This window comes from Akanthomyces muscarius, chromosome 6 (assembly GCF_028009165.1).
Source record: "Akanthomyces muscarius strain Ve6 chromosome 6, whole genome shotgun sequence".
Classification (NCBI taxonomy): domain Eukaryota; kingdom Fungi; phylum Ascomycota; class Sordariomycetes; order Hypocreales; family Cordycipitaceae; genus Akanthomyces; species Akanthomyces muscarius.
Genome location: NC_079246.1, coordinates 2,225,493 through 2,238,647, shown reverse-complemented (window position 1 = coordinate 2,238,647; position 13,155 = coordinate 2,225,493). Strand labels below are relative to the sequence as shown.

Here is a 13,155-nt window from a genome sequence, read left to right as displayed (position 1 = left end):
AGAAAAAATCTGCCCTGCCTATATCGAGTCCCAGCTATCTGGTCTGCGCGCTTCTGCAATGCAACGCTGCGATGCTGCGCGCAGCCGTTGGGCGGTGGGAGGGCAGGTCCAAAAATAGACTTGCCCATTTTAGCAGGCGGGGGCTTATTAAGGCGGCCAACCAGCCGGCCAGCGCAGCGGTCGTGAGGCTGTGCAATTCCGTCAGCCCCGGCCGGCTTCAATCTACCCGGACTTGGTGCCTTTATTTTGTTTCCCAGAGCGACGGGGGGAGATAATGCTAGGGCGACCGATAATTTGAAGAGATTGCGATATCGCGGCGCGTTATTTGCCCCGAGCCGGTTTGGCCTGCTCCGGACGCGCTCCACGAGGCTCTACACGACGGTACCGTCAGTGTTGGAGGCTGGCACGCTACAAGTCTCAAAAAGTGAGAGATATAAGTGCAAAAGTCAAACTTGCACATTTCCAGGAATAATCTCTACAGAACCAATATTGCGTAGTAAAATCAGGCAGGTTTCTTGTGTTTTACTGCTATGATATACAAAAGTCCCCCCCGCCCGCAACGCACTTTATACAAAGGATCAACATGCATCCATTTTACTCAAACTCAACCACCATCGTGATGCACCCTCTGGGCTACATCACCCATGTTTTTATACGTAGTCCCGACTAAATGTACGCGAATTTTTCATAGAGAGCCTCATGCGCTCGGTCTACAGCGCCTCGCTAGCTATTTATACACATTATAGGCCTGAGCAGCCTGCCTCTGAGAAGCAAAAGCCAGGCGGTATAGCATCCAGTACTGTTCCATTCGCAAATAAAAGACCATTAAATCGTTCCGATGAAGGTTGCTTACCCCCAGCAGCATCAGCCATGCTTGATGCATTGGCGGCTTCACCAGCGGGTTCTTGGCGTGGCTGACGTTGCAGTTCTGGCTGACCATGTATAGGTTGAGCGCGCACACAAACACTTGCATCGTCATGTCGCAGTACTTTTCGGTGATTTGGTCGGTGCGAAATGCGCCCAAGGCAGCGTGCAGGATGACGGTCGGGAATACCTCTGGCGTCATGTAGTTGAGCCCGTAGTAGTACAGCGTCGGGTTGGACTCGAAGACGGCGACGCTCTGGATGGGGTCGCCAACCGGCGTGTACTGCCACTGCATGATGTAATAATTGTCCGCGTAGTCGTTGACTTGGTTGCTTCGCTTGATCTGCCCCGTGAGACTTTTGATCTCGGAGATGCCATTGTTCCCGGCATAGGCCTCCTGCGCCCAGATGTCGCTGCGGTTTATCTTCGGCGGCCCATAGAAGATGCCCTTTTCGATGTGCGCTCCCACGCTCCATCCTGCCTGGCTAACACGCTCCAAGATACTGGACGCAAGACCAAAGCCAGAGCTCATGTTGAGCCGCAGCTCGTGATGAGAAACAGCAGGTTGATGATGTGATTTTTTGACAGTGAAAAGAAAAACACCATGCTGGGGTGAACGAAATGGCAAAGATAACTTCCTCGGGTACTGCATTCGGTTCAGCAATTGGGCAAACTGCGTGTGCTTTGCGTTGCGCCGTTTAAATCTTTCATCCTCAAACACTGCCATAAGGTGCATTTTTCTTACAATTGGACTTAAAGCCGCAGCGCAGTCTCTCTACATGATCAACACTCTTCTATGCTCCGTAGTAGCTATATATAGGAGTGTTTTCATTATAACATCATACGCTCTGCCTAGATGCGGCCCTGTCGTTGGCACAACCTCTACTAGGTTTTGTTACCCTGCAAAAAAAAAACAGAGAGCAAAAGTGTGAACATTCAAGAACACAAACAAGCCACGGCCGTTCAACAACAGCACATCAGGTCTTGTGGTCTAGTTGGTTATGGCACCTCGTTAACACCGAGAAGGTCCCCGGTTCGAGCCCGGGCAGGACCTGTGTTTTTTGCTTCATTTTTGCCGGTATTCTGGGCAAGCCCCCTTTTTTGGCCTAGAAAGTCGCAGCCTAATACTAGGGCATACATGCTATTGCATAGCTGTTCATCGAGGTAGTTATGAGATGACATGAAATGTTCCATAAATTAGCTTGTGAACGTGCGCTTGTGGCCGTCTTTTGTCAAGTACATGTGTGGCACCAAAGGCCACAATGGCTTTATTTTGTAGCCGACCAGTTACGCCAGTACCACACAAAACAAATACCGTTACTTTTCTTATTTGATTGATTGATTTTCTTTCTTTCAACATCTCGTCGTCAATAGTCGAACTCTACAGTGGCTGCTCGTATTACTCTGGTGGTCAGCGCAATCCACAACGTTAAAACCTGTGCTAGCCGCTTCAGGTTGTCTGGAGCGCGGGCCGGCGACAAGCAGAGCTTTGTTCTGACCGTCATATTTAATTTGCTGCAGCCAAGGCGCGAGATCCGAAACGCAAACACGAGCGAGCTACCAGTTATCCGCCCCTCCCCGGGTCAAATACTCGGCTGCTCGCTTGATCCTACTCCTCCTTCTGCACCCACGCCACTCCGCCGGCTTCTTCCAGGATGCGTCTTTCTCCAGATCATCCCCTTTGCTGCGCCGCCCACTCGACATAATAATGTCCAAGCTGCTAGCGCCCGTGCTGTGCCTGCTGCGCAAGCGGCTGCTGCTCGTGCCGCTCGTCGTCCTCGTCGCCGGCTTCCTCCTCCTGCGCCAGTCCTCGCCGACGCTGAGCCGCGTGCACTGGCGCAGCGACTGGTCCTGGGTCGACATGGGCTCCTCGGGCATGGCCCCGATGCGCCGCTACCACTCCTTCGATCACGCCTCCATCGACGTCCGCTTCCTCGCCCGCGACGACCAGCGCTGCAGCCGGGAGCAGATCTTCCTCGCCACGCGGGGCTCCGACACCGAGCCCGGCGCCGTCATCCTCGACCACACGGGCGAGCTGGTCTGGCGGCAGCCGCGCATGGCCGCCGAGGTGCACGACTTTCGCGTCCAGGAATACAAGGGCGAGAGGTTCTTGACCTTTTGGGCTGGCGCGCCGGACGGCGGGGGGAAGCAAGGCTTCTGGTACATGGTAGGAATATTCTAATGGAGGCTGCGACGGAGTGCGCAACTGGTTCCGGACCAAACAGCTAACAGTGCGCTACATAGATGGACGACACATATACAATTCGACACAACATCTCTGCCCCGGGCTTCGAATTTGGCGACATGCACGAGTTTGAGCTCACCGCCAACGGAACCGCGCTCGTCACCATCTACAATCCAATTCCAGCTAACCTTAGCGCACTCGGAGGAGCAGCACAGGGCTACATTCTCGACGGCGTCTTTCAAGAAATTGAACTCGAAACCGGACACGTGCTCTTCCAATGGAATGCGTCTGACCACATCCCGTTGGAAACATCCAGAAAGCCCATGAAGGGGTGCAGCGACGACCCGAAAAAGGCTTTCCTAGGCTGCGGCAACACACCCGACGCCGCCTTCGACTACTACCATATCAACAGCATACAGAGAGATCCCAAGGGCAACTACTTAGTATCCGGCCGACACACATCATCACTTACATATATCAATGGAACCACTGGCGAGCCCATTTGGCACATGGGCGGCGACATGAATCAATTTGACGTCGTCCCTCGCGGGACTAGGGTCCTCTTTGCGTGGCAGCACCACGCCCGGCTGCACGACGACGACACGATCACCCTCCTCGACAACAACGCGTACAACCCAAAGGCCACGCGCACCGAGTCGCGCGCCATCCGGCTGCAGGTCGATTTTGCCGCCATGAACGTCACCCTGCAGACCGCCTACCGCCATCCGCAGTCCATCATGGCCTTTTCGCAAGGAAACGCTCAGGTGCTAGACTCGGGCAACGTGCTCGTCGGCTGGGGCAGCAGCGCCGCCTTCACTGAGTTCTCCGCCGACGGCGAAGTGCTCTGCGACGCGCGCTTTGCGCCCGCAGCGCTCTTCTCCTTTCAGCCGCTGAGCTCGTATCGCGCCTACAAGGGCAGCTGGGTCGGCAAGCCCCAGGATGCGCCGCGCATTGCCGTCACGGGCCGCAAAATCTACGTGAGCTGGAACGGCGCGACAGAGGTGGCGGCCTGGCGGCTCCAGGGACGTCAGCCGGGCAGCGGTGACGGCGACTTTGAGGACGTTGCCGAGATTCCAAAGGAGCGCTTCGAGTCGGAGTTTCCGGCGGCCAATTTGACGAGGACATATAGCAGGATCCGCATACAGGCCGTGGATGTGGGCGGCATGACGCTGGGGACGACGGAAGAGGTTGAGCCGCCGAGCCGCTGGTCGCTGCTGATTGGCGCCATTGACTTGCTCGTCGTCGCCGCTGTGGGCGGTATTGTGGTGGGCTGCGTGTTGCTGGTCGCGGGCGTCGTGAGGTGTAAGAGACGATGGGGCAAGAAGTCGTCGGCAGGATACAAGCCTGTTGAGATGGATGATCTCTCATAGATTGCATCGTTTTTTTGTCGGCTCGTGTTGAGCTGCGCATCCTCATTGCGACGGTTTTGCTTTTTACACTGGTCTGGGTTACATGGGAAATAAATTTGTGATGGCATTTTATATATACTGACGAGAAATCAAGAAGTTTAAGAGAAGAAATTCTTTATTCAACTATGGCTTCATATCCGCAATCTCAATTGTATGTAACTTGAACTCAGTAGACTTCAAAGTATACTGCGGGAACTACTTTGTTCCGGTAATACTTATACGCGCTTATGGGTTTCCACACAGACTGTATAAGCAACACCTACCAGCGTCGCGCTCAAAATGATAAATCTATGCCATCTCCAAGTCGCCGGAATTCTCGGAATCGTCCTCGTCGGACTTCTCACCGGATTCCTCTTCGGGGCCCTCGCCAGATAACCAGTCTTCGAAATCGTCCTCGTCGGATTCCTCACCGGATTCCTCTTCGGAGCCCTCGTCAGCGAACTGGTCTTCGGAATCGTCCTCGCCGTCGCCATAGGCCGTGAACTTGCTCGGGTCAGTGACCAGCATTGGCCAAACCTGCACGCCGTATAGCTCAAAGAAGCATGCGATATCTTTCAGATTCGGTATCAGCTCTGGAGCACTTGAAGGCGAAAGGTTGTTTCTGGCATACTCTGCGTGCTGCGTGAGATTAGGCCAGTACGCCCTCTCAAGACAGCGACCGCTCTTATCGCTTATTGTCTCATCGTGGCTGCTGTACTTCGAAGCACACCAGCGATGCTTCACAGGGATAAGCATCCACTCTTCCATCTCGCCCCCGACGTCGAGATGCAAAAAGACGTTTTTCAGGTTTGAATATAATCCGTTGGTCATCTCCTGTAGCGGGTATGGAAACGGCTTGGATCTGGAGAATCCATACGCCACGTTGACAACCTTTGAACAGAAATCATGCAGGTACAAGATCGAGTACTCATACGTGTACTTGAAGGATTCGTCCGCGTATATACGCAACAGAAGCCGGCGGACTCTCGAAGTGGCAGAGGGATCTGCTTGCGCTGGTTCTGGGGCGCTGGCCAGTCTACTTACCATTGTGGCGACGTCCAGTTCGTGAGGGGGAATAGTGCCGCCTGTAAAGCCATACAAGTAGACTAGATCTCTCTGCTTGTGAAAAGGAATGTCGCATTCTTTCGCGAGGTCGGCACAGTAGCCCACAGTGAGCTTGTCCGGAAAGAAGGCGAGCGCGAAGCCGCGTGACTGCTGGTGGACGGCAAGAACGCATCGTAGGCTGCGAGTCCTGTCGACAAGACGCAAGCCACGTAAAATGTGTTGGTATGGATGGCCCAGGTTGCCAAAAGGACGGATGGCCCCGATCGCGAAATCAAGCAAGCGAGGCACTTCGCACAAGTCGGGGCAGTAGTGCTTCCAGACCTGGATGCGCAGTTCGGTCGGGAGGCGCAAAAACGCGAACGTTGGGGTCTCGGGCGGCTCGGAAATCACTGCAAGGGCCTTGCGGTCTTTAGAGAAGGAATTCTCCATGTTTGCAAGGGAAGAGGCACGAAGAATAAAGGAAGAAGAAGTTGCATGCTGAGGACTATTGTTAGCTCAGAGACCAGTCCTCGCAAAGCGGCTCACATACCTACGCACAGCAAGTAAGTTGTCTCTACTGAGGGCGCGATGAAGACGATGGTAGTGATGATAAAGTGTAAGTTTAAGAATAGAGTTTGTGCCATTTGAATGAGATAAATAAGGGGAAAGGAGATACAAGTTTGCTCAAGTGGCCGCAATGGTGATTGCCTTGGATGTGCACTGGCCGTCATTCACTGGTGAATCAGTCCACCCCAGAGCGCAACGACGCGCTGAGATTATGGTTGCGTGATTGGAAGTGAAAACAGAGAAAATTCAGCTAGTATGTTTTTGCTGGCTATTGAATCTATATTCCGTAGCTATTTTGGTCGTTGAACCCTTGTGGTACTCTTGCAACTATTGCGACAAGCCTTCAACAACCTGGTATTCCAACACAGTTATCCCTGAACAATCCAATCAATACATCCCGTGAGGACTCTTCAACCTAAGAACGGGCAAGCTGTTGTGAATCTCTTGAGACCTTCAGTAGTATCAGCGGCTATTATGTGATTGAGCTTCCACTACCCACAGATAGCCTGGCAATATGAGCCGAGGCTCGTATATGATCATTGGCCACACCTCGACGTTGTGACTCTCCAGGAACTGTGCCATGGCTCCTGGGCTCTGAGGTTTTGGAGAGTTTGTGAATAACTAAATGTGAGTGGTGGCAAACTCGCTGTCTGTCTGGAGGTTCGGCCAACATGCTACCAAAGACCCTGCACGCCCCGAACCGCCTGGCACCAAGATCTCTAGGTGAACCCGGCCAGAGACGCACCAGGAAAGCTCATGTCTGCAGCGAAGGAGAAGCTTGGGTTCGATACGCCAGCAGAGAAAAGCTGTCTGAAGGTGCGGGGAAAAGCGGTGGCGTAACCTGCTGCAGGAGGGACAAGGTCCAAGGGTCGATCGAAAGCCGCAGTGCCAAGCTAACCACGGATCAACAAGCGTCCAAGACCTGGTCCGATGGGTAGTAAATCACGCCATCGGTGGCGCTCTTGATTCCGAAGCGCTTCTGAAAGCGATCGAGAATGACCTTTCTGCGTCGGGGAGGAGATCGGTTGGCGGGGTATATGTGCCTTTGACTGGTCTACTAGGGTGATGAATCTCGCAAAACATGATTGTCTCAGTGTCTTTATTGAGCCGTACAGCAAATGAGCCATTGTTGGCTGAATTCCGAACAGTGAGGTGATGTGGGAACAATTTGAGCGCCCGTACTTCGAGCTAACCATTCACAAAACAGATACGGCGGCGAATCGTTTCGAGCATTCTTTTGTCTTGACCCGAAAAGCACGGCCAAAATGGTCCCTCCTACTAGACCGAATAGCCCAGTGGCGAGTCTGGAGCTGTCGACGACGAAACCATTTCCCTTTATCCGCCTTTCGGAGCGCGTACGAGTGAAGACCCGGCAGCCTTGTTGTGCAGATATGGAGCTGCAACTCTTGACTTTTGACTTTCGGCACAAAAACACTCGCAAAGAACATTTACGCAGTCGCGCACGCCCTAGAAAATCTCGTTGGGCTAGGCTCGCTTCGCTGCGGCAGATGCTCGCCATCAGCCAAGAATCTCGTGCAGTTACCCTATGAGAATTTCCCTTGGAACTTGATCCGCTAGGTCTAAGCGGTGCAGGAAAGCTCTCTTCTCGTGCCGGCAGGAACACAGATGTATTTCTATTGGATCCACCGTGTGAGTTGTACCGTACTCTAGAAGGACAGCCAAGAGTTATGCAGCCGAACTGGACAGTTGCATGCAAGACTTTCCGTGAGCCGGGGTTTGCGCATCTTCGAGACCATATTGTCGATTTGGCTTTAAAAGCTCAATTTATTACGGAACTGTACATTCTTCTGGGGCAACTCTCCCCAAATGTGCTACCAAATCTTAAAAATGTCTACTGGTGCTACAAACCTTCGAGGTCGGCATTGACGAAAGCTGCTGATGAATATGGACAGTTCGCATGGTGGCTATCAGATGGCGTCAGCCGGGGTCAGATCGTTCTAGGCAGACGGGCTGCGGGACTTGGGGGTCTGCTGGTCAAAGTTGAATAGTCAGATGCGGTCCGGAGACGATAGAGCGCCGTTGCTGGCACCGCTAGACAAATGCTCCCAACTCGGCTACACTGAACGAACACTACAGTGAGAAAACATCCAACCTGGCCGATGATGGTTGCTACTGTAGTTAGCTATGGCAAACATTATCGTCTTTGTTGAAAAGCTACCAGGATCGCGAGCTTTCAGCCACGCGATGTCAGCGCAATGATTCGACGATATCAATATGAAGGAAGCTGGCAGCTCAGTGACGGGTTACTTCTTCCATGAGTCACACACAAAGTTAAAATACATAGACAATAAAGAGCGTTGATTGCCTGGAAAGAAAATATAAGTGCCGCCCAGCCGACTAAGTGAGTAAATGCGGGCAAGCACCCTTGAGCGTGAACTTGACGGAAGCACCTATGAGAGCAAGTAAGCAGAGAAGAATTCCACCACTCTTGACATGATGTTCTTTTGATGTCTTGGGAATACTAGATGAGCTATAGCGCTCAAGTGTCTTCCTCGATATCTTCACCGCCCCCTTCGCCGCTGGCGCTTTTGTCCGGGAACACGTGCTCAATCATGCCCCCGAGGGTGCGCACGAGATCGAATAGGCGCTTTCGTTTTTCAGCTCTACCAATACCGCTTGGAGAATGCCGTGTGCTCTCTATAGTTGTGATGAGCTGCTGAGCTACCTGAAGTGTGTCGATCACACTGTCGATGCATGCTGAGGAAAAAGTGTCAGCGTACCCTGTCCGACTGGGAGGAAAAGTTTTTGAGGGGCCCAAGAGGAGACATAAGAACTGACTCCCGACTTTGAGCTCGCAAAACTCCAAGTAAGCGTCGTTGAGGTTATACTGGAACTCGGTCACCTCGGGCAGCATGTTGCTGGGATTGACGGCTGCTGCCGCATCAAAGCACTCTTCGAGAACGGGATCTGTCACGAATATATCTTTAGCATCTCCGTGTATCGCTTTGCAAGGTCTTTCAAGGGGTTCGAGGCAAGAAGAAGCAGGAGCATACTCCACATCGGGCCAAGCAACCGAAAGTTGAGAAGCAAGTCCGTCGCGCCCATCCGGTTCGGCGCCAAGGCCAGCAGCGCAACTGCAACAGGCGCCCGCCAGCCGACCCCAAACAAGTTTCCGATGCGGCTCATGATCTGCGCGTCGTTGGGATACACCTGGCGCCGCGCGCTGCCGGACCGCGCGTAAAACGGCTCGCGCAGCTGAACGACGAGGCTCGCCCAGTCCTCCTCGCCTCTGGCCCACTGCGCAAACTCGGCGAAGCGCGGGTGCAGATCCAGCAGGCCGCCGTCCATCATGCGCCGCGCGCTGACACCCGAGCAGCAGCGGCCCGTGAGCCCGAGCGAGCCCTGGCTGAGATACTCGCCAAAGTGGTAGGAGCCCGCCCAGACACTGTGCTTGCGGTGGCGCAGCGCCTCCAGGTTGGCCAGGGCGCCACTGTGCTGCCGGAAGGCGCGGATGAGATCCAGGTCGCAGATAAAGGTCAAGTCGGGAAAGCGGGTGGTGTCGACGACGTAGAGGGAGATGTCGTCGAAACTCTCGCGGAAGCGCGCGTGCCGGTAAAAGACGTAGACGAGCGCCGTGAGCAGCGAGCTCGTCCAGGAGACGAGGTTGTCGGCGGCGCGCGGGGAAGCCCACGTGAGGTGCTTGAAGACCATGTCGGCGGCGAGCGAGGCGTCGTCGAGACGGAAGAGGCATGTCCGCGACAGGGCGTAGTTGGATGCGGCGCTGGCGCTCTGCGCAAGGTCGGGCGTGGTGAGGCCGGCGGAGCCGGAGGAGCAGACGCGGAAGAGGTACCGCGGGACGTTTAGGGTCGGTCGGAATCCAGAGGGCGGGCGGAAGGGGACTCCGTTTTGGTTACTTTCGAGAATGTGTAGGGTTTCTAAATTGGTGGCTAAACTGCTGCCGAGGCCACGATTCCGTGGTGCCATGTTGGTCTGCGCGTTTTTGTGACTATGACGAAAGATACTGCAAGGGCGGAGATATTTGCTTTTTGCAAAAATGCATAGAACAAGAAAGCTAAGAAGAAGTAGGTTGATATCCGTATTGTTGGAGACGGTGTTGCTTATACATGCTTGAACGGTGCCGTTGCTGCTGTCTTGGTCGTGAAAGCCCAACGGGGTCTCATCTTTCTGACATTGTCGAGTTACACAACATCCTCGCCCAACGCAAGGTACCCAGATTAGCTTGTTTGCTTCAATTATATCAGTATTGACAGGTCACCTGAGTAAGAACGCCAGACAAAAATATATGGTTGTGCTCGGTACGAGTTGGTCATTTCATCGTCGTAGGACGAGCCTCAACCGGATATCGTCTCCACGTTCGCATTCATTTTCAAGGATCATTGAAGGCATTTCTGTTGATACTCCAAAGAGAACCAAATGAATTTGCGAATAGACACTTGCATAGATGCATTTCTATCACGATACTGTGGGATGTCGTTGTTCTCCGACTGGAGGGGCGAGGCAAGTTGAGAGTGGCTGTTGCCGCTCAGCGCGCAATGGGTTGGGCTTTCGCACCAGCAGCCCATTTACCTGACTCAACGAGAATTTTGCTCTTCGCATCACTGTTGGTGTCAGCTGCCCGGATGCGCACAGACAGAGACCAGCATCTTGCAACCGCCCTTGCGTTACGAATCCTCCATAGCCAACGTGATTTGCTCGCGCACTTGAACAGCAAACGATCGGCAAGCTGCATGGCCAAGAACTCACATGATGAAAATTCTACTTGGTTGGTGCTACTCGCCCCTTTGAGCCACTTGCAACTCCCTATTTGCTGGTGGTCTTTGGGCCTAAACAAATAGCTTCATGCAACCTTATCTTTACCTGACCACCGTCAGGATGGTAAGACTCTCCATCTGAGAAGCGATCGCCGTGAAAAAGAAGAAACCGGAAGCGCACGTCTCCATCTCCTTATCTGCCGCTATGGTCTTTTTTCTCTCGTTCTGCTGGGCTCATGAATCAGTTGGAGCAGGCATCTGCCATCCCAAGGCAGCACGCATTTAGCATTTGGCGCGATGTGACTTGTACCCATCGCGAATTCTAGAAAGGTAGCATCAGAGTCAAAATATGATCCCCCAAAGCTATCCAAAACAAGTAAGCCGAGTAGAAGAATAAAACTAGATAGAGTTTGGGCCCATCTGCACGATTGGCAGATGCGGGCGCCAAACGAGGGCGACTGATTGGTCAGATTCGACAAACTATCTGATGGCCCAAGCACCACGATCCCCAAGATGAGATCTGGCCGTCTTTTAATAGCAGTGCTAGCGCAGTATTTGATGCCTCCCGGTGTCATGTAGAACATATAGGTCCAGGGCATCGAGATTGGCTTATCATTTAAAATAAATTGATACATTGGATGAATACCGTGTCGTAGTGAAGCCCGTATCTTTACTTAATCCGTCCCCAAACATAAGCGCAGGTGAATGCGAAATTCTTGCCCGACATTTGCCATCTAGAATACGAGGCGCTTGTTGGACACCACCCTGACAGCGCAGAGTATTCCAGCACCCGCCATGGTGACAGCGCCGCAAAAAATGAAAACTCCAGGCCAAGCATGCGTTGCCCCTTTGATAGCGCCTGTGGCCGGGCCTCCAGCAAGAGTGCCAATTGAGGAAATGGCCATCATGGTGCCGATTCGAAGTCCAAGGTGACCCATGTCTGGCGTTGTCTGCGCAACGCAAGCCGAACCAAGAGGCACAATGCCACCAGATGAGAAACCAAATAAGACCGAGAAGGCAATAAAAGTGGTCAACGTCTTGGCCGAGATAAAAGAGAAGGTGGCGAGACTGGTTAAAATGGAGATCAATATAAGCATATTGAACCTTGAAAAGTCAGCGTTGTTCTTCAGTATTGGCCGATGTGTTATGTACCTGCCAATGTGGTCTGCAACCCATCCGGTGAAGATGCGTCCGACCAGCGATGCGGAATAGGAGATGGCAAGCAAGTTGTTTGACATTGTAGTGTCGACGCCGTTGTCCTGGGCGTACCCCGGGATGTAAAAGAAGGGAACCATCATCCCACAATTGATGAAAAGTAGCGCACTGCTGAGCCCTAAGAAGCGGGTATCCCAAATCGCCTTGGAGATGGAGGTTTGCGAAGCCTTAACTTCGTTTCCGGCCATATCATGTCCGGCAAGTCGGACATGCCGCTCCCTAACCAGGACGCAGGAAAGGAGCAGCATAGGGATGGCGATGGCTGCGGTCAGCCGATGAGTCTTTGCGCCATTAAAGTCCATAAAAAATTCGTTCAAGACCATGGGCCAAAGGATTCCGCCAGCGGAGGCTCCAGAGCAGACGAGACCAAGAGCAAGACCACGTCTTTTATCAAACCATTCCGAGACAGCGCTCGTAGTTGGGTAGAATCTGGCATGTTAGAATACAATAAGTAACGAGAAAGAATAAGGAATCACTAGAACGATGTGGTTCAAAGATCAGCGGGTACTTACAAAAGTGCACAGCCTAGGCCGAACAGGAATCCTTGGGCAAGAAGAAACTGATAGAACCTTGTAGCAAAGCTGCAGCTGATGAAAGCGACGAGGCAGAGGAAAGTTCCAGAGAGCATGAGTTTGCGAGCTCCCCATTTATCGAAAGCAGGACCGACAAGGATACCGCTGAGGAAAAGAATGAACATCTAGAGAGTGTAAGTTGGAGGTCGGGCAAGGGCCGTTGGGTGCGCACCTGCAAGCTGCCTATCCAAGTAACGGTAGACGTAGGCAATTGCATGCTGCGTTCATATTGTGCCTCAAAAGTACCAAAGGAGTTGAGGAGGCCTGGTGCAGATGTCAGTCAAGCTTGGAATACGGCCAGGGACAAACGCACCGAAAGAGGCTGTAAAATTGAGGAAGCCACCAAACACAACCAGCCAGGCCCGACGGCCACTATCCGGGACCCCGATATGGTGTGGCTCATGTTCGTTGCAAGGATTAGAGGAGGAAAGATCGGCAGAGTCGGGGGAAATTGGACGAGGAGATCGAATGTCGAGTGTTTCTCCGCTTATCGTAGGTAGGGCCATGCTGCCTTGTCGAGTGCGCAGGGATGGAGAGGCGGTTGACACAGATAGAGAGTGAGTATGGAGAGCAGATCTAGAACAGAA

At 53.0% G+C, this 13,155-nt stretch overlaps 5 protein-coding genes across 5 annotated transcripts; 1 reads left to right on the top strand and 4 right to left on the bottom strand.

Annotated features, from left to right (window-relative positions):
- Positions 1–727: 727 nt before the first annotated feature.
- On the bottom strand, positions 728–1,396 carry LMH87_000788 (uncharacterized protein; the record flags this gene model as incomplete). The annotated part of the gene is made up of 2 exons (XM_056198755.1): positions 728–799; positions 854–1,396. 2 exons carry the CDS (start codon positions 1,394–1,396, stop codon positions 728–730), a joined length of 615 nt encoding a protein of 204 aa, XP_056055673.1.
- A 1,176-nt stretch (positions 1,397–2,572) lies between these two features.
- LMH87_000787 (uncharacterized protein) lies at positions 2,573–4,419 on the top strand (the record flags this gene model as incomplete). Its single annotated transcript, XM_056198754.1, has 2 exons — positions 2,573–3,031; positions 3,109–4,419. 2 exons carry the CDS (start codon positions 2,573–2,575, stop codon positions 4,417–4,419), a joined length of 1,770 nt encoding a protein of 589 aa, XP_056055672.1.
- Positions 4,420–4,746: 327 nt separating this feature from the next.
- Positions 4,747–5,931, bottom strand: LMH87_000786 (uncharacterized protein; the record flags this gene model as incomplete). Its single annotated transcript, XM_056198752.1, has 1 exon — positions 4,747–5,931. The coding sequence occupies one exon, from the start codon at positions 5,929–5,931 to the stop codon at positions 4,747–4,749; it is 1,185 nt and encodes a 394-aa protein (XP_056055671.1).
- Positions 5,932–8,548: 2,617 nt separating this feature from the next.
- On the bottom strand, positions 8,549–9,993 carry LMH87_000785 (uncharacterized protein; the record flags this gene model as incomplete). The annotated part of the gene is made up of 3 exons (XM_056198751.1): positions 8,549–8,766; positions 8,848–8,976; positions 9,063–9,993. 3 exons carry the CDS (start codon positions 9,991–9,993, stop codon positions 8,549–8,551), a joined length of 1,278 nt encoding a protein of 425 aa, XP_056055670.1.
- Positions 9,994–11,515: 1,522 nt separating this feature from the next.
- Positions 11,516–13,074, bottom strand: LMH87_000784 (uncharacterized protein; the record flags this gene model as incomplete). Its single annotated transcript, XM_056198750.1, has 5 exons — positions 11,516–11,885; positions 11,934–12,425; positions 12,509–12,693; positions 12,741–12,832; positions 12,882–13,074. 5 exons carry the CDS (start codon positions 13,072–13,074, stop codon positions 11,516–11,518), a joined length of 1,332 nt encoding a protein of 443 aa, XP_056055669.1.
- Positions 13,075–13,155: the final 81 nt, after the last annotated feature.